Genomic DNA, 20,786 nt, shown 5'->3' with positions numbered 1-20,786 from the left:
TATCGGAGTCCGATTCTACATAGTTACCGTCGGGTTTCCTTATGCGCACTATCCCGTCTGTGTTCCTTTTTCTGTCACTAACATACCTGAAAAAGGATTTATCCCCTTTTTTAATATTCTTAGCTAGATTTTCTTCCATTCGGAGTTTGGCATCTCTGACTGCTGTCTTAACATTTCTGGATTTCATCAGATAGGCTTCTTTAGCTTCCAGTTGTTGTGATTGTTTGTAGGCTACAAATGCGAGAGTTGTGCCACTATCATGGTGCACCCGCATCTGGAATAGTGCGTTCAATATTGGTCACCGTACCTTAAGAAGGACATGGCGTTACTCGAGAGGGTTCAGAGAGCGACACGTCTGATAAAAGGGATGGAAAACCTTTCATACGCTGAGAGATTGGAGAAACTGGGTCTCTTTTCCCTGGAAAAGAGGAGACTTAGAGGGGATATGATAGAGACTTATAAGATCATGAGGGGCATAGAGAGAGTAGAGAGGGACAGATTCTTCAAACTTTCAAAAAATGAAAGAACAAGAGGGCATTCAGAAAAGTTGAAAGGGGACAGGTTCAAAACAAATGCTAGGAAGTTCTTCTTTACCCAATGTGTGGTGGACACCTGGAATGCGCTTCCAGGGGCCGTAATAGGGCAGAGTACAGTACTGGGGTTTAAGAAAGGATTGGACAATTTCCTACTGGAAAAGGGGACAGAAGGGTATAAATAGAGGATTACTGCACAGGTCCTGGATCTATTGGGCCGCCGCGTTAGCGGACTGCTGGACATGGTGGACCTCAGGACTGACCCAGCAGAGGCATTGCTTATGTTCTTACTTATGTTCTTATATCAGACCACTGGAAGGGGAAAGAGAGATGCCAGACCAGACTGTGGGAAGGAGAGGAGAGAGATGTTAGACCATAAGAAGGGGGACGGAAGTAGAGAGATGCCAGACCATGGGAGATGAGAAAGATGCCAGACCATATGAGGGTGTAAGGAGGAAGACTGATGTCAGACCACTGGAGAGAGAGAGGGAGGAGATGGTGCACAGGAAGGAGGGGACGGGGGAAGAGAGATGGAGGAGATGGTGCACAGCAAGGGAGTAGCAGGAAAGAGAGATAGAAGAAATGCTTCTTATGGGATAGATGGGAATAGGGGAGAAGAAAGAGAAAATGGTATAGATGGGAAGGGAAGACACAGAAAAGTAGATTTTGAGAAGAAAGCAGAAAAATGTAGGAAAGTTTAATGTTAAAGGTTAACTCCAAAGATGAATGTAGGGCAGAAAGTGAAGAAGGAGAGAAAAACAGCAAATGGATAAGAAGGCCAAGGAAACAGAAGAACACAGACAGAAAGAAGTGCAACCAGAGATTGGTAAAAGATGATTAGATCACTAGACTAGAAAGGTAGGGAATATGATTTTATTTTCAATTTACTGATTGAAATGTGTCAGTTTTGAGAATTTATATCTGCTGTCTATATTTTGCACTGTTCAGGAAGAAATGAATTTCTTTCTATTTCTCAGGTGTTATAATGCATGTAGAGTCTGACATCTTAGGGTTTCGTTTGTGTATATTAGTACTTTTAGTTTGTGGGTCCTGTGTTTGCATAGTGGTTATTATCTGTGTTCTGCATGTGTGACCGAGGCCAGGTGTATGATTACACTTGTGTACTGCTGGATCACCATAGGAACCCATTTCATACGAGTATAAACTGCAGCTGTGAAAGAAACAAAAATAAGGCTTCTTTTTGGACCTTTTGTATAACCGTCTTGTGGCAAATTAATACCTTTGTAGGTAAATTGACCTCTTTGTGATTGAATATCAAGCTCATCAGTGAAGTTCTAGAAATCATTGAAGCATATTTTTCTACCCATTCTATCCCCTATTTTGTAGAACTACATTACCTGATATTCAAAAAAAGTTGCTCTTACCTGCTATGGAGAGAATGACAACTACAAAATCAAAAACATTCCAGCCAATTGTGAAGTAATAATGGCGCAATGAAATCAGCTTAAGCACACATTCTCCAGTGAAAAGAACAATGAAGACCAGGTTGACCTTGTATAAATTTTGTTCCATTGCATCGCTCTGTTCATCTGTTTCAATCATCATGGTAACCATATTAAGGCATATCAGAATCATGATAGTGATGTCGAATACTTGCTTTGATACAAAATCAAAGACTAGACCTTGGAATTTATTCTGAAAGACACAAATAAAAGGTCATATTGTTTAAAACTTTGTATACATATTAACGAGGTATTTGTTTCACAGGTAGATAGAAGACAGAATCCCACTTAGAGGACAATGTTCAAATGCTTTTACTTTGGTAACTATGCACTTTCCTGGATAAAATCATCTATTTAAAACTGTTATCTCCTGCTGTGGTTAAATTTAACCTTGCTGTTTTTTAGATCAAGTGCTTTTACCCATGTCACAAAGCATCAAGATTAAGGGCAGAAGGAGGGTGAAGCCAGAATAGGGGTTTCATTTTGAAATCCCTGTATGTTATCTATAGCGTCAACCTTGTACCTCCTGCAATGGTGCAAAGTCTCTGAGCATTGAAGAACCTTCTGTGCTGGCTGGATCCATGTTTTCAAAGAGAAATTGCACAGGCCTGAAATTGACACACCAATTTTAAAAACAGTCCCCTTAAAGCAGCATTTCAATCCAGCTGAACCCAACACTACAGAGCTATATATACTTTGAGTAAAAATTAAATATGAGATTATAGATGTTAAGAACATAAGAATAGCATTACTGGGTCAGACCAATGGTTCATCTAGCCCAGTAGCCCGTCCTTATGGTGGCCAATCCAGGTCACCAGTACCTGGCAAAAAGTCAAACAGTAGCAACATTCCATCCTACTGATCCAGAGCAAGCAGTGGCCAGGTACTGGTGACCTGGATTGGTCACCGTGAAGACAGGCTACTGGGATTGATGGACCATTGATCTGACCCAGTAAGGCTATTCTTATGTTATAGGCAACCCTAATGCTACATTACAATGTCAACACTATATGCAAAAAAAAAAAAATAATAATAATAATAATAATTTTAATAGCCAGCATAGGGTGTAAAAAAAGATGGAACAGGAGTTTGAAAATAAGCACTGGTTGCCCTACATGAAGAAGGACATGGTACTACTCGAAAAGGTCCAGAGAAGAGCGACTAAAATGGTTAAGGGGCTGGAGAAGTTACCGTACTGTGAGAGGTTAGAGAAACTAGGCCTCTTCTCCCTTGAAAAGAGGAGGCTGAGAGGGGACATGATCGAAACATTCAAGATAATGAAGGGAATAGACTTAGTAGATAGAAACAGGTTGTTCACCCTCTCCAAGGTAGAGAGAACGAAAGGGCACACTCTAAAGTTAAAAGGGGATAGATTCCGTACAAACGTAAGGAAATTCTTCTTCACCCAGAGAGTGGTGGAAAACTGGAATGCTCTTCCGGAGGCTGTTATAGGGGAAAACACCCTCCAGGGACAAGTTCCTGCTGAACCGGAACATACGCAGGTAGGGCTGGTCTCAGTTACGGCACTGGTCTTTGACCTAAGGGCCACTGCGAGAGCGGACTGCTGAGCATGATGGACCACTGGTCTGACCCAGCAGTGGCAATTCTTATGTTCTTAGGATTAATACAAAGAAAATTGAATGGGAAGTCAGAAAGGTGCTTGAATATAATCTCAGCTAGGGTGTATGTTCCCTTTGCAATTGCTAATAAAGATATTTTTTTTTTAAAAAAGTGAGTGGATAAATATGTCCTGCTATAGTATGTACAGCTGGTGTCACTCCTTGAGGGGGGGGGTTGTGACTAGCATATTTATTACTTCCTCCATTAAAGGCCTGGGTGAATAGTCAAACATTCACCTACTTCCTGAAGTAGAGATAATCTGGTGTTAAACAAAGCCTTTTAGGAAATGCTTTACAAAATGTAGGGGCTATTCTAGAAAAGGCTCACTGGTGGGTATCACATTGTTTGATATACTTTGGTGAAGGTATGGTTAGGGAAACACCTTGGGATGACCTTGATTATCTTTTTAAATTTTTTTTTTTTTTAATAGTTAGCCGTCCTTCTTCAATTCGACCTCTCTGCAGCTTTTGATGTCGTCCATCATGGTATTCTAATTTACCAACTCACCGAGATAGGCATAAACTCCACAGTCCTTGACTGGTTCTCGAAGTTCTTACCCTCCCGCTCCTACATAGTGAACATGAAGGGCACTTCTTCCTCCCCCTGGAACCCGATCTGTGGAGTTCCGCAAGGCTCACCTCTCTCTCCTATCCTCTTCAACATTTATATGTCCTCCCTTAAACTCCTCCAACTTTCCCCCCTTGAAACACTGTACACTTACGCAGACGATATTTTGTCCTCCTCGAGACCGACCGGAACCTCACCAACCTCTCGGCGAACATATCCTCATGTATATCGAACCTTCAATCCTGGGCCCACACTGTGCAGATGAAACTGAACGAATCTAAAACAAACTTCTCTGGCTCGGCCCAAAATTGGACCAACTGCCCACCTCCATCCCACTGTCCTCTGGCCCCACTCTGCTTCTTGAATATTCTAGTAAAGTTCTGAGAGTCATCATTGACTCTACACTTTCCTTCAATGACCACCTCAACTCCCTAGTAAAAAAAATGTTTCTTCAGCCTTCACATGCTGAGAAAAGTGAGATCCTGTTTCCATCAAAAACAGTTTGCCGTCCTTGTCCAATCCACCATCCTTTCCAGACTGGACTACTGCAACTCTATCTACCTTAGCCTAACAAAGAAAAACCTTCAAAGACTCCAGCGGATTCAGAATACCGCTGCTAAGCTTAACTTCGCAAAAAGCAAATTCGACCATGTCTCACTGCTTTTATCCAAGCTCCACTGGCTTCCAATTATCTCCAGAGTCCACTTCAAATGTGCCTGCCTCACTTTCAAGATCCTACACAGTATTCTCCCTCCCTTCATTCCTCTTTCTTGGAACTCCTCTAACCTCAATTCTGCCAGATCCACCCAAAAACTGAAACTTTCCTTTCCCTCTCTAAAAGGCGTTTCACTTGTAGGAAAACTAGGTTCTTCCCTCCCTTTCAGAATCACTCAGCTCTGGAACAACCTTACCTCCCCTCTTAGGAATCTGAGCTCCCTCCAACTCTTCCGTAAACATCTGAAAACCTGGTTATTCTCAAAAATGTAACTCCTCCTCCCTCTCTGGTTAATCTAGTCTTCTAAATTTTCTCTTCATTTTGCCTCTTCCCTCCACTGGAGTTCCTTTCTACCCTAACTCTTGTTAACCGTGTCGAGCTTTACGAATGTAGAGATGATGCGGTATACAAACCTAAGGTTTAGATTAGATTAGATAATACTGAGGTAGTCTGAAGGTCCATCAAGCCCAGTATCCTGTTTCCAACGGTCGCCAACTCAAGCACCTGGCAGGATCTCAAAGAGCACAAGAGATTTCATATTGCTTATCTCAGGAACAACCAGTGGACTGTTCTAAGTCCATCTCAATAATGGCTTATGGGCTTTTCTTTTAGGAACCTTTCCCCCTCTGCCCCTCCCCCCCAATTTTCAACCCTGCTAAGCTAATTGTTTTCACCACAATCTCTGGCAACAAATTCCAGAGTTTAATTACATATTGAGTGTAAAAATAATTTCTCCAATTTGTTTTAAATTTACTACATAGTAGCTTCATTGCATGCCTCCTAGTCCTAGGTGTGCTGAGGAAAATGCTGTTCTTCAATTATTTTGAGCCATTTCCGTTAAGGGCCTTGAAGATCAGACAGAGTGCTAGATGCACTAAAGTCTCCAATCATCTAACGATCATCGCTAAGCCAGTTTGACTAGTTTAACGACTGATTGGATTTGCCAACCCTATGCACAGTATAAAAAAATCGGCAAGAGGGATGCCCACTCCCTCCTGCCGCTGTGAACCTCCCCTGCACTGACCCCCCTGCAAGGACCCCCCAAACCAACCCCTTCCCCCAAAATTGGCAGGATACCCACTCCCTCCTGCCACTGCAAACTAACCCCCCCCTCCGCACTGACCTCCCCCTCTGCCATGCCCCCTCAACTGACCCCTCCCTAAAAAATCAGCAGGAGGGATGCCCACTTACTCCTGCCACCAGATACCCCCCTGGCTCCCCCGAAACCTCCCCCGTGCCTCAAAAATAGATGACAGCAGGAGGGATGCCCTGTCCCTCCTACTCACAGGCCTGCCACTCCAAAATGGCGAGCTTTCTCTTTCCCGGTGCATCCTGGGATACCTAAGGTCCCTCCCAGGGGAAAGGCCTTAGGTGTCTGAACCCATCAGGGCCTTAGGCTCCTCCCTCTGTATCCCGGGATACAGAGAGAGGAGCCTAAGGCCCTGATTGGCTTGCTGGGTGACTTGCACAGTCTTAGCAACCGTGTTTTGTACATCTAGCCCAGAGTTTTAAATTTAGCCCTGCATTGTACTGGTAGCCAGTAAGGTTTTTGCAAAAAAGGTGTGATGACACATTGCTTACAACCTTTTCTATTAGTCGTGCTGTAGAATTCTGAATTAATTGGAGCTAGTGTAAACCTTTTGTAGACAAACCAGTGTAGAGTGCATTACAGTAATCCAGTCTAAATATTATCATTTCATGCACAACTTTGACAAGACTTGCCTTCTCAATGAAAGGAGAGAGGAAGTGTAGTTGTTGTAAATGACAGAAGCAGCTCCTGAAGGTTGCTTGGATTTGGGGGTTTAGCATAAGTATTGATTCTATCTGTATCCTAAGGTTTCTGACTTGTAATTTGAAGGGGAGTTCATATTTCCCAACTTGTGTTAGGGATCCATAGATGTTTGGTTTTAGTTTGATTCAGGCAAAGTTTGTTGCTTTTAGCCCATTCTTGAACTGTTGTCAAGCAAATTGTCAATTTATTCAGGTCTGGGGTAAGTCAGGTTCAATGGGTATGAGTAACTGCATGTTGTCTGTGTAGATGCAGAACTGAGTCTCCATTGATCAAATCAGCTCAGCTAGTAGCTTGAGGTAGATAATAAACAGTATCAATCCTTTTGGTACCCTACAGGTCAGTGGCCATGGTGGTGGTGAGATGCTGCCGAACAGTATGGACTGTTGCCTATATGCTGATATATAGTAACTAAGTAACTGTAGCTAGTTATTGTACTTAAGTAAAAATTCTGTTACTTTTACTTGAAAAGAAACACAGGGTAACATTTGTTACTTTTACTAAAGTTATAATTTTACCTATTTTCACTACTTTTACCTAGTTATATCTGATGCTTTAAGTAAAGAATGACACGGGAAGAACGTATGTCCCCATCCCCGCCCTGTCCCCACAAGCTCTGTCCCTGTCACCGTGAACTCTGTCCCTGCCTCTTTCCCATGAGCTCAGTCTGATCCCATCTACACAAGCCTGAAACAGTTATGATTTTATATCTAAATCATTTTATTAAAATATAAAAAGAAACAATTTTCTGTACAATTGTCATTTTATAAAATCACAAATACAGAACAAGGATCAACAAAACCTGTCTCATCCCACAAAAGCCCTTCCACTATTGAGAACATTGAACAAGTCAAATTACTACAGAATGCTACATAGAAAATACATACTAATAGAACACCTTGGTCACACACAGAGAACACAAATGCCAAGCTGACCAAAAACAATAAACATAAATTAAACCAAAATCCCAAGGAGCCACATCTTCCATGTAGTACTGCACCAATGAAATAGAAAGATCCATTTCCTCTTATACTGTGCAAAATATAAAGATCACACATGCCAGGAATGGTGTTAGGGGAATGCAACTAAGGAATCTTCCTCCTGGTTAGAGAGAGCCCTAAGTCTGCTGGAAGCAATTTCCTGTTTTTGCAAAAATAGTACGTTGCATGCATTGTACAGGATAACAGGAGGGACCCAGAAGAGGGAAGACCACAAGCAGGCCTGTGTGGGATCGGCTGGCTCCAGAAGGTATGCACCGGCAGTAGGCAGGGAAGGAGGAAGAAAAGACGACTTGGGGAGCAGTATGTATGGGCTTTTATCTCCATGGGAGCAAGGTTTTTCACCATTCCTGTGGTGCAGTAAACAGCTTTGATCACGCATCTGTGGTAAAAGATGTTTTTCATTTTTTTACTGCAGGTTTACTGCGGTTTACCGTGGATACCCATGGACCATACATGTGTCATTCTCTAGCTTGAAGTTAAAAGTAAAAGCGGAACTGCAAGGTGGAGAAAACAAGAGGGCACTCTCTAAAGTTAAAAGGGGATAGATTCCGTACAAATATAAGGAAGTTCTTCACCCAGAGAGTGGTAGAAATCCGGAACGCTCTTCCGGAAGCTGTTATACGGGAAAGCACCCTCCAGGGATTCAAGACAAGGTTAGACAAGTTCCTGCTGAACCAGAACGTACGCAGGTATAGCTAGACTCAATTAGGGCACTGGTCTTTGACCTAAGTGCCGCCGTGTGAGCGAACTGCTGGGCACAATGGACCATTGGTCTGACCCAGCAACGGCAATTATGTTCTTATATAATGGATCGCTGTGAATTAATTGTTCTTACTGACTGATCTGAAATGTTTGTTATGCTTTAAATGTTTGTTTTATTTTATGTATGTTGCTATTTGTAAAGCCGCCTAGGAATAGGAGGTTGAGAAATCTTGTAAATAAATATTTGACATTTTTGCATCAGTTCACAAAGATATTCAAACTGAGGGCTTCTTTTCCTAAACAGCGGTAGAGGTTTCTACTGTGGGCCGGCGACGTTAATGCTCTGATGCTCATAGGAATTCTATGAGAATTGGAACGTTTACCTCTCGGGCCCGCAGTAGAGACCTCTACTGCAGCTTTGTAAAAGCCAGAGATAGTTTGTCATCAGAAGAAAGATAGTTAGAAAAACAACAGACAATTATTCCAACTTTGTGAAAACCTTCTCTGTAATTGCTAATGAAAAATCTCTTAAAGCTGCAGAGATGCTTAAAGATACAAAAATAGCAGTAGTGCCAATAAGAACTAGCAGGATAATTTACGTCATCCACCGTATAACTCTGCAAAATATATAACGCACTCACTATAACAACGCAAAATAATAATAATAAGAAGAATGAGTGAAGACATATCCTCAGTGCGACTAGACTAGCACAACGGGCAATGTAAAACCACCGTTCCAGCGCCAGTTAGAAGGCGCACTGAGGATATGTCTTCACTCATTCTTCTTATTATTATTATTTCACGTTGTTATATTGAGTGCGTTATATATTTTGCAGAGTTATACGGTGGATGGTGTAAATTATCCTGCTAGTTCTTATTGGCACTGCTGTTTTCTCTGTAATTGGCCAGCTTGAAGATGATTAAGAAAATGAAGATGAAAGTGATTAATTAGACCATACTGCTTCTACGTAATGTAGATGATAATGACAGTTACGATGAAGACAAAGTATTCTTTGCTATACAGAAGTCAAGTTTTCAGACAAAGATTCCATTGATAAATATCCGCAGACCAGGTCAAAAGATATTAGTAATACTGCAGCCTGGCCTGATTTGAAGGAACATTTTAATTATACTGAGCAATCCACTTGCAGTTGTTAAATACATTTTTAGCTGTGCTGGTTTAAAATGACTCACAGGCAAACTTACACGAGTGACATTTATTTTCAAATAGCAAATTGGATTGAATTGTAGAGCAATAAAGTTGCAGGATTTCAAACATTAACAATACTTGTCTTCATTGTTGTAGTATTTTTACTTTTTCTCAAAAAGTATTATATTAGGCAATAACAATTTTAATTTCACTAAAGCAATTTTTAAAATTACTGTACTTTAACTTAAGTACTAAAATATTTATTTTTACTTTTACTTAAGTACTTTGAACAACACTGTATATAGCATTGCACATTTACATATAACGCTGTACATTTAGTGGCACCATCAAAAATCTGCTAGATACTTTTCCATGTAACAACGGCAATTTCCACAGCAAAGGTGCCTCATGGATGCTAATTACAACACCATGCAGGGACCAATTTCAGTATCATAGGCACCCTTTTAGAACACTCTGAATTTCCACAGTTACTGTGGCAGAATTCTGTGAGATCAACATTCATTTCCTATACCTTTTTCACTCTTTTTAGACATCTTGGGTGAGCGGAAAATACATCGATTACTATGTGCTTACAAGTATAAAATGTCTATAATCCAATATCCATGACCTATCTAGAATGGCACTGAATCTATGGAGTTAATTTTACTAAGCTTTTTCCACATGTAAGTTTGGAAAGGAAAGATTAGATACTTACTTTGATAATCTTCTTTCTTGTAAATAGGCACATCATTTTGGAACAGGTGGGTTTTGAACCTCTGATCGTGAGATTCTGTATAGATAGCTTCTGTAGATTCTGTGTAGATGTGCCTACTTTTTATGCTCTGCCTCCCCTCACTCTGGGCTGTCCTGTAATTCTTCAGTTCGTATCAAAGCAGATAGTTAGCCCTAAAGAAGAAACACAACAGGGAGGGGTACAGGGTCTCTCCCCGAGAAACTCAAAACCTCCTGTGATCCAGGAGAATGGGGATATACAGATAGGCCTTTGTTAAATCATGCAAGACAAGAAATTCCCCCAGCGCCATGGAGGCAATGACAAATCTTACTATTTCCATGCAGAAACGCAATATTTTGAGTGCCACATTGACTGATTTCAGATCCAGAATCAGACTCCAGTCTTCTGAGTCTCATTTGAGCATGATAAATATATAACGTATATGCCTGAGCCCGATTCTTTGTCCAGGATGGTTTCTATGGCTGCTAGATCCAGTAGCCTCTTTACTGTCGCTCGGACTAGGATCACCTTCTCTGGCTTCTCCGCTTGAAAATCCACAAAGAGATCTGGAATGGGATGAAAGAACTCGAGCTTCTACCCCTCCTGGAGGATCATTTCCAGTATCCAACAATCTTATGTGATCTTCACCCACACCTCCTAGTAAGCTGACAACCTCCTTCCTATTCTTGGAGGTATGGCTCCTAACCTGACATCAGAACTGTTTCTTAGGGTCTGCTGTGGGGTGAGATTCTGAGGACTGGGGATGCTTAACACCCCCCAAATCTCTGTCTTGAGCCTTGAAAAGATCTCTGGACCAAAGTTCCTCCCAAGTACAGGTGAAAGCGCTGAAAGCCGCAAAAAATTAGCTCAACCTGACAGGCTCCTACCATTTCACTTGTAGAGATTAAAACTAAGGAGTTACAGGACAGTCTAGAGTGAGGGGAGATGGAGCAGAAAAATGTAAATTAGGCTCTCTACATAGGATCTCACGAGCAGAGGTTCACAACCCACCTGTTCCAGAATGATGTGCCTACTGCACTAGAGAGGGCTTTAATAGTGTGGCACAACCATATGCATTTGTAACAAGTATGCGCACAGAAAATGTGTGCCTACTTTTATGTGATCTGTTCATAGGTACCAAGGGAATAGATTAGGTACAGCAGAGGCAGAGTATCAATGTGTGCATCTGTTTTTTTCTTAAATACATGGGTATACACATGGGGTTGGATTCTGCAATGGCAAAAAAAAAAAAAAAAAAGATTTTGAAAATTATACACTATGGGGCTCATAATCAAATTTTTAAAAGTCCAAAAACCAGTCTAAGTTGGCACTTGGACATCCTAATAGAAGGGATGTCCAAGTGCCAATAATCAAAAACAACTTTCTGGATGTGCAGCAGCACTTTGAAGCTGCTGTGCATCTAGAGAGCAAGGGCACCTCCTACTTCATCCCGAAATGCATTGGGAGGGGAAAGCCCCGTTATTTGTAGCACGTAGGCCCTTTAGGCAGGAGGGAGTGAGCTCCCTTCTGCGTTTGATCTTCCAAAGGTATTGGGGGGGGGGTCTGGGGATGTGGGAGGGGAGCCCAGGAATGTTGTGAGGGATGTGGGAGGGGGGGCAGAGAGGTCAGGCCATGTCAGGGGGAGGTCCAGGATGTCGGGAGAATGTGGGGGATGACAGAAGGATGTCAGGAGGTTGTGGGGGATGTTGGGAGGATGTCGTGGATGATAGGGGGAGGTCCGGGATATTAGAGGATGTCGGAGGAGGTATGTAGGGCTCAGTGGCTCAGCTGATCCTGGCAGGGGGAAACCCCATCAGCTGAGCCTCCAGGAATCCCCAAAACTGGCTCAGCTGATGGGGATTCCTACTGCCGCGATCAGACAAGGTAGTTGGTGAGTATGCTTTTGAATGTTTTTCATGTGACATTTTTATTTTTGAAAATGGGAAAAAAGGTAGACGTCCTAAGGACCCAAACTTATACCTAGCTCATTTTCAAAAATAAAAGATAGATGTTTGGCAGCTTTGAAAATGGACATTTTTCCTGCTGGGTTTGTGGCTGTCTTGCACAAAATGTCCAACCTGAGACTTAGGCACATATTTGATTATGCCCCTCTATATATTGTTTATACCCAGTTGTTGAACAGCTTTACATACTGTGGGTATAGAAATCTCAAACCAGTATAAGCAAAGTCAAATTTTTTGTTACCTGCGGTCTAGGTACAGGCTTTTGTGGTTTCTTGGACCCAAGTTTTTTCATTGCATTATAATATTTTTTTTGTTCTTCTGTCATAAAGATGTCTTGACCTCCAAAGTATAGAAAGAAAATTACAATGGATTAAAATCATGTACGAGTCATATATGTAACTAACCTTATAAGTAGTCCTAATAAATAAGTTTGCTACATAAATTACTAACATTCATGACCATTTTAGCTTGCACTGATGTTATTCAAATGTACTATTTTACCAAGGTCCCAATGGGACCTAGTTACTCATAGCACACTAATGTAGTATCACAAGTTTGTAACTGTAGTTGACCATGAACGGTTTTATTATCAGAGATGCATGAGAACAGAATGGGGAATAGAGAGAGAAGGTAATAAGAGCATTTGAGGTCAGAAAGGAAGGAGAATACTTCCACTTTTTAATACTTGAACTATTGAATATCTATGAATATATTTAAAACTGGATCAAATTAAGGCATGTCAAGACAATTACATTACATTACATTAGTGACTTCTATTCCGCTCGTACCTTGCAGTTCTAGGCGGATTACAAAGAAGCTAACTGGACATTTCCAGGAAAATTACAGTTTAGGAATTCGGATTACAAAGAAGCTAACTGGACAATTTCCAGGAGATTTGCAATTTAGGGAGCGGTATACATGGTTGATACTTTGGAAAGAAAAAAATTACAAGAGAGGGTGAGACTAAGAGGGGGGATTTACAAGGGAGGGAAAAGGACAAGGGGAAGAGTTAAGATATCTGGATAAATTTTTTGAATAGCAGAATTTTGATTCCTTTTTGAAATGATTTGAAATTGCTCGTTGTTGTCAGTAAGTTGGAGATGGAGTGGTCAAGTTTCGCTGCCTGCGTCGCTAGTAGGTTGTCAAACATCTTCTTGTGCCGAGTACCTTTGAATGGGGGGTAAGTAAATGGGGTCTGAGTTCTTCTTTGTCTAGTAGTAAGGTTCTGATTTAGGTGGTTGTTTAGGTAAGTGGGAGCAGTGCCATTTATAGCTTTGAATAATAGACAGTATAGTTTGAATTGAATTTGTGCTTGTATTGGTAACCAGTGTGAGTCTAGATAGGCAGTGGTGATGTGGTCATATTTACTTAGCGAGTAGATCAATCTAAGAGCTGTGTTTTGTACAGTCTGTAGTTGTTTTATCATGTATGCAGGGCATGGTAGTTAGAGGATGTTGCAATAGTCCACTAGACCTAGGACTAGGGATTGGACTATGAGCCTATATTGCTCTATGTCGAAGAATTTTCTTATTTTTTTGTAGATTTCTCATGGTTAAAAATGCTTTCTGGGTAGTCTTGTTAATTTGGACCTGCATTGTGCAACATCTATCTATCATCACTCCTAGGAGTTTAAGATCGGACTGTATAGGGTATTTGGTGGCATTAATTTCTAATTCTGAAATGGAAGGGGTTTTGGCCTTTTCTAGCAAAAGAAATTTTGTTTTGTCTGAGTTTAGTTTCAGTTTGTGGTCTATCATCCGAACAAAAGAAATTTTGTTTTGTCTGAGTTTAGTTTCAGTTTGTGGTCTATCATCCATTTTTCCACTGCTTCTAGTGTTTTTTTCAGTTTTTCTGTTGAGGTGGGATCTGGAGAATCAAAGGGGAGGAGTATGGTAATGTCGTCTGCGTAGCTGAAAGATGTTACATTTAGGTTATCTAGAGTGGTCCCAAGGGAGGATATAAAGAGGTTAAAAGTGTAGGCGACAGTGGTGACCCTTGTGGAACTCCACAGGGGTTAGACCATGGTTCTGATTTAAGATCGTTTGATTTTACTCCGTAAGTTCTTGATTTAAGAAATCCTTGGAACCAGTTGTATAACCTGCCTGAGATCCCTATGGCTTCAAGTGTCTGTAGTAGTATGGAGTGGTCAACCAGGTCGAATGCAGCAGAGAGATCAAGTTGAATTATCAGCATCCTTCTGCCTTTGCTAAGATGCTGTTGGGCTGTGTCTAGTAGGGTTGCTAGTAGGGACTCTGCTATGGTTGGATCTGAACCCTGATTGTGAGGGATGAAGTAGGTTGTGATCTTCCAGGTAGTTAGTGAGGTATTGAGCAACTAGTCCTTCTATTGGTTTAACGCAGATTGGTATTGAAGTGATGGGTCTGTAGTTGGAGGGGATATCTATTTGGCCTTTATGATCTTTAACAATTGGGGTGATTATGATCTCTCCTAGGTCCTGTGGGAATAGACCTTCCGTGAGCGTGGTTTGTATCCATTGCATAAGGCTAGCTTTAAATTTGGGGGAGGCATTTGTTATCAGATATGTGGGACAGTTGTTCAGGTCGCATGATGCTTGACTGTATTTTTTATAGAGTCGGTTCATGTCAGACCAATGTACTACTGGCAAGTTGGTCCAGTTTCTGTCAGCTGCTATGGCTTCTCCTGTTGTAGGATTTGTTATTATCTCTTCGAGGTGGGTGCGTGTGTTGATGAAGGTGGACCTGATCTTAGTAATCTTGTTTTTGAAGTGGTCTGCAAGTTGGGTTGCTGTCGGTGGATGGCTTCCTTGTGTGGCTAGGAAAGGTTTGGTATCAGTGAGGTTTTTTACTAGTTTGAATAGTTTTTTTGTGTCTAGGGCCTCCATGCCGACCAGTTTGGAGTAGTAAGCTAAAGACAACTTTAAATAAATTAAGAATAAAACAATTTGTGTTCCCATTAGAATAGAATCATTGAAAATATTTCACAAGAGAAGAATTTATATTATATAATCATCCCTAAAAAGAATATCCTTAATGGAGGCAAAAAACACATAAAATACTTATCTTCTTTTTTTGCTGGTTGAAGTTATCGATGATGACACCAATGAAGAGATTCAAAGTAAAGAATGATCCAAAGATAATGAAGATTACAAAGTAAATATACATGTACAAGTTGTCTTCGTATCTGGGCTGTTCATGTATCTATACAGATATAACAGTAGACATTAAATCAGTAATAAAATTTGACATATAAATGCACTATTTGTAATGTGTGAAAATTAGGAAAGTTGTTAGATTTTAACTTGTTTCAGATATCATCACTATGTTCTATAAGTTTTTTGCTACCTTTCTGAAATAGAATGAGTTCCAGGCTTAGATGGAGCTATACAGTATAATGGAGGAGTGGGAGAGGGATAAGGTATAACACTACTGTCTCCCCTTCCCCATATTCTGCTGAGGCCTACTAGAAGAGGAAGAGATGGTGGAGGACAGAACTAATGAAGAAGAGCCTCACAATGTCAAGAAGAGAACAAGAATTGGTCTCCATATGCCCTGCCTACCCTCCCTCCTATGAGTACCTTATTGTTGGGTGTAGTGGTTAAAAAAGGGATGTCAGAGCATATAGGGTTTTCTGGGATCCTCAGCTACCAGGAGTTCCAGGCAAATACTGACTATAATTAAGGAAGAAACTAAGGATTTTAACACTGATGTTGTTATCCATCTGGGAACAAATGACCTGGCCAACAACTCCACACTTGCAGCACAGAAAGCTTTTCGGGAGCTTGGTGAGGGCGTGAAACCTTTTGTAAAGACTTTAGCTTTTTCTGAAATACTGCCTGCATATGGAAAAGGAGAGCAAAGAGTGAAAAACACAGAGGACTTTAATAGATGGCTCAGAGCCTGGTGTCATCAAGAAGGCTTCAGGTACATAGGAGGATGGGGAAATACATGGAAGGACAAGAAGCTATATTGCACTGATGGGTTACATATTACTACAGCAGGAAAAAGAAACCTTGCAGAGAAATTTAGACAACATTTTTCTAGGCATTTAAACTAGAAGGTGGGGGTGGTGTATATACGAAGGACAATTATAGAGACCACCCCCGGCAAAAGAAAAGATGTGATAGTAGTAAAGGCTGCAACATAAGCAATATCAGCAACTCATTTCTTAGTATTGCAACGGAAAGTGAAACGACACAAAAATCCATACGAAAAAGGAGATTATCGCTGAAAAATAGCTGGAAAGCGATGACCACAAATGCTCGCAGTCTAAGCAACAAAGTTCATGATCTGCAAGCCCTGATATTAGAGGCAGATCTAGATATTGTTGCTATCACAGAGACATGGTTCAGTGAATCACATGGATGGGATGCAAACATACCGGGATATAATCTTTTTAGGAAGGACAGAGATGGTCATAAAAGTGGAGGAGTAGCTCTCTATGTAAAGATCAATATCCAAGCGACCGAAATGCAAGGGACCTGGGGAGAGGAAGAAGCGATATGGATTGCTCTGAAAAGAGAAGATGGAACTTCTATCTACGTGGGTGTAGTCTACAGACCTCCGACTCAATCGCAGCAAATTGATAAGGATCTGATTGTGGATATCCAAAAGTTTGGAAGGAAAGAGGAGGTTCTGCTGTTGGGAGATTTCAACCTGCCGGATGCAGACTGGAATGTTCCGTCTGCGGAATCGGAAAGAAGTAGGGAGATTGTGGATGCCTTTCAAGAGGCTCTGCTCAGACAAATGGTGACGGAACCCACAAGGGAAAAAGCGATATTGGATCTGGTCCTCACAAATGGAGAGAGTATCTCTAATGTTCGAGTGGGTGCTCACCTGGGTAGTAGCGATCATCAAACGGTTTGGTTTGATATAACAGCTAAAGTGGAGAGCGGCCGCACGATACTTAAAGTCCTAGATTTCAAACGTACGGACTTTAATGCAATGGGAAAGTACCTGAAGAAAGAGCTGTTAGGATGGGAGGACATAAGAGAAGTGGAAAGACAGTGGTCTAAGCTGAAAGGAGCGATAAAAATGGCTACGGACCTTTATGTGAAGAAAATCAATAAAAACAAGAGAAAAAGGAAGCCGATATGGTTCTCCAACCTAGTGGCTGAGAAAATTAAGGCGAAAGAGTTGGCGTTCATGAAATATAAAAAACCCCAAGAAGAGGAGAGCAGAAAGGACTACAGGGTGAAACTGAAAGAAGCCAAGAGAGAGATACGTTTGGCGAAGGCACAGGCGGAAGAACAAATGGCTAAAAATGTAAAAAAGGGAGATAAAAATTTTTTCAGATATATTAGTGAAAGGAGGAATATAAAAAATGGAATTGCTAGGCTAAAAGATGCTGGGAACAAATATGTGGAGAGTGATGAGGAGAAAGCAAATGTGCTAAACAAATACTTCTGTTCTGTGTTTACAGAAGAAAATCCTGGAGAAGGACCGAGATTGTCTGGCAAAGTTACACGAGAAAATGGAGTAGATTCTGCGCCGTTCACGGAGGAGGGTGTTTATGAGCAACTTGAAAAACTGAAGGTGGACAAAGCGATGGGACCAGACGGGATCCATCCCAGGATACTAAGGGAGCTCAGAGAGGTTCTGGCGAGTCCTATTAAAGACTTGTTCAACAAAGCTCTGGAGACGGGAGTGATTCCTGGGGATTGGAGGAGAGCGGATGTGGTCCCTATTCATAAAAGTGGTCACAGGGATGAAGCAGGAAACTACAGGCCGGTGAGCCTCACTTCAGTTGTTGGAAAAATAATGGAAGTGTTGCTGAAAGAAAGGATAGTGTATTTCCTTGAATCTAATGGGTTACAGGATCCGAGGCAACATGGCTTTACAAAAGGTAAATCGTGCCAAACGAACCTGATTGAATTTTTTGATTGGGTGACCAGAGAGCTGGATCGAGGACATATGCTAGATGTAATTTACTTGGATTTCAGCAAAGCCTTTGATACAGTTCCTCATAGGAGGCTGTTGAACAAACTTGAAGGGCTGAAGTTAGGACCCAAAGTGGTGAACTGGGTCAGAAACTGGCTGTCGGACAGACGCCAGAGGGTGGTGGTTAATGGAAGTCGCTCGAAGGAAGGAAAGGTGACTAGTGGAGTCCCTCAGGGTTCGGTGCTGGGGCCAATCCTGTTCAATATGTATGTAAGTGACATTGCTGAAGGGTTAGAAGGAAAAGTGTGCCTTTTTGCAGATGATACCAAGATTTGTAACATAGTAGACACCGAAGAGGGAGTGGAAAATATGAAAAAGGATCTGCAAAAGTTAGAGGAATGGTCTAATGCCTGGCAACTAAAATTCAATGCAAAGAAATGCAGAGTAATGCATTTGGGGATTAATAATAGGAAGGAACCGTATATGCTGGGAGGAGAGAAGCTGATATGCACGGACAGGGAGAGGGACCTTGGGGTGATAGTGTCCGAAGATCTAAAGGCGAAAAAACAGTGTGACAAGGCAGTGGCTGCTGCCAGAAGGATTCTGGGCTGTATAAAGAGAGGCGTAGTCAGTAGAAGGAAGAAGGTGTTGATGCCCCTGTACAGGTCATTGGTGAGGCCCCACTTGGAGTATTGTGTTCAGTTTTGGAGACCGTATCTGGCGAAAGACGTAAGAAGACTTGAGGCGGTCCAGAGGAGGGCGACGAAAATGATAGGAGGCTTGCGCCAGAAGACGTATGAGGAGAGACTGCAAGCCCTGAATATGTATACCCTAGAGGAAAGGAGAGACAGGAGAGATATGATTCAGACGTTCAAATACTTAAAGGGTATTAACGTAGAACAAAATCTTTTCCAGAGAAAGGAAAATGGTAAAACCAGAGGACATAATTTGAGGTTGAGGGGTGGTAGATTCAGGGGCAATGTTAGGAAATTCTACTTTACGGAGAGGGTGGTGGATGCCTGGAATGCGCTCCCGAGAGAGGTGGTGGAGAGTAAAACTGTGACTGATTTCAAAGAAGCGTGGGATGAACACAGAAGATTTAGAATCAGAAAATAATATTAAAGATTGAACTAGGCCAGTTACTGGGCAGACTTGTATGGTCTGCGTCTATGTATGGCCGTTTGGAGGAGGATGGGCAGGGGAGGGCTTCAATGGCTTGGAGGGTGTAGATGGGCTGGAGTAAGTCTTAACAGAGATTTCGGCAGTTGGAACCCAAGCACAGTACCGGGTAAAGCTTTGAATTCTCGCCCAGAAATAGCTAAGAAGAAAAAAAAAAAAAAATTTAAATTGAATCAGGTTGGGCAGACTGGATGGACCATTCGGGTCTTTATCTGCCGTCATCTACTATGTTACTATGTTACTATATGAGCAGAATGCTATTCCCTGTGCAATGCCAGCAATGGTACAGTGTAATTTCCATGGTGATGACCCATACTTTCTTTAACCTGGACAACATAGCATCATTGCAGTTTGGATAGATAAGGGACACTGTAGATGACTTGGTATCTCATTTCAAAAACGTCACCACCACTTGTGGCAGCAGGCAAACAGTAGACATGTAGCCCATATGTAGTTTTATTGGTGGGTTTTTTACAGGATGTTAATATGCGACCGACCTCTTGTTTAGGCTTCATAACTACTCATATATAATTTGTCAGTTTTGTTTTACAAATGTTAATGAAAGATATGGCTCTGTTTTGTTACTTATTATTTAGGCGGGGGGGAGGGGGGGAAAGGGTTAATGTTCACTTTATACTATAAATACTCATCAGTTCAAATCCAGTATTAAAATCCTAACACATTTTAGAAACAGCAAGGATATTTTTATTTTCAATTGAATGTCCCTAGCAATGTCCCTAGGACTCTGAGAAGCTTAAATTATTACACAATATGAAAGCATATTTTACCAAGGGGCTCTTTTTCAAAGTGCCTAGACACTTATACACTCTTTCTGCACCAGGACTAGCTTGCCACAAACACTAACTAAATCAATATAAACAACTTGCCTTGAGTATAGCCCCAATCTATTTATCCCAACGCATGCTTTACTACCTATTTTGTCCCCATCTAATATCTGCATTTGACCCCCTCGGCTATAGGATAAACTGTATTATAGAAAAACATTGGTGTCATATCTGTGTTATTTGAATGTTCTGATTTTGTGCTTATTAGATGCTTTATAAATATGTCTACCTTTAGCTAAGTATTATATCTCTCTTATTTGAATTTCAGTGCAGTATATTTTTTGGACTTTTTCATGATAGTCATTACATTACATTAGAGACTTCTATTTCGCCTGTACCTTGCAGTTTCTAAGCGGATTACAATTGAAGATGGCTGGACATTTCCAGGAAGTCCTTTTAATATGTTTCATTTTACTGATTTTTACTTTACCTCATTCATTGTGTTTATGTTTATATTTGGCATTTTTGCTACTGTTATACTGTTAATAAAATTGTAGGTTTTTATAAAGGCAGTTCATAAATACCAATAAAAAATAAACACTGAGGTTCCAATGACACTGCAGATGGGAAGGCTTCAATAGAAGGAAGTCCTGCATAAAGCAAACTACTGAAATCTGAGCAGAGATGGGTTTACCTTCTACTTGGTGATGATAAGTGTCATTTGCAC

General features: G+C 41.2%; 1 protein-coding gene across 5 annotated transcripts in view; it reads right to left on the bottom strand.

Annotated features, from left to right (window-relative positions):
* Positions 1-20,786, bottom strand: part of LOC117360465 (sodium channel protein type 2 subunit alpha-like) — a 526,898-nt gene that overhangs the window by 16,237 nt on the left and 489,875 nt on the right. For all 5 annotated transcript variants that reach the window (XM_033944237.1, XM_033944239.1, XM_033944238.1 and 2 more), the window contains 3 exons: positions 15,279-15,416; positions 12,479-12,583; positions 1,919-2,189 (listed from right to left, as the gene is read on the bottom strand). In XM_033944237.1, coding sequence (XP_033800128.1) covers positions 1,919-2,189; positions 12,479-12,583; positions 15,279-15,416 — 514 coding nt within the window. The remainder of the gene's footprint in view (positions 1-1,918; positions 2,190-12,478; positions 12,584-15,278; positions 15,417-20,786) is intronic.

The sequence above is a fragment of the Geotrypetes seraphini genome, chromosome 5 (genome assembly GCF_902459505.1).
Source record: "Geotrypetes seraphini chromosome 5, aGeoSer1.1, whole genome shotgun sequence".
In the NCBI taxonomy this organism is placed as follows: Eukaryota; Metazoa; Chordata; class Amphibia; order Gymnophiona; family Dermophiidae; genus Geotrypetes; species Geotrypetes seraphini.
This window is presented reverse-complemented; position numbering and strand designations above follow the sequence as displayed.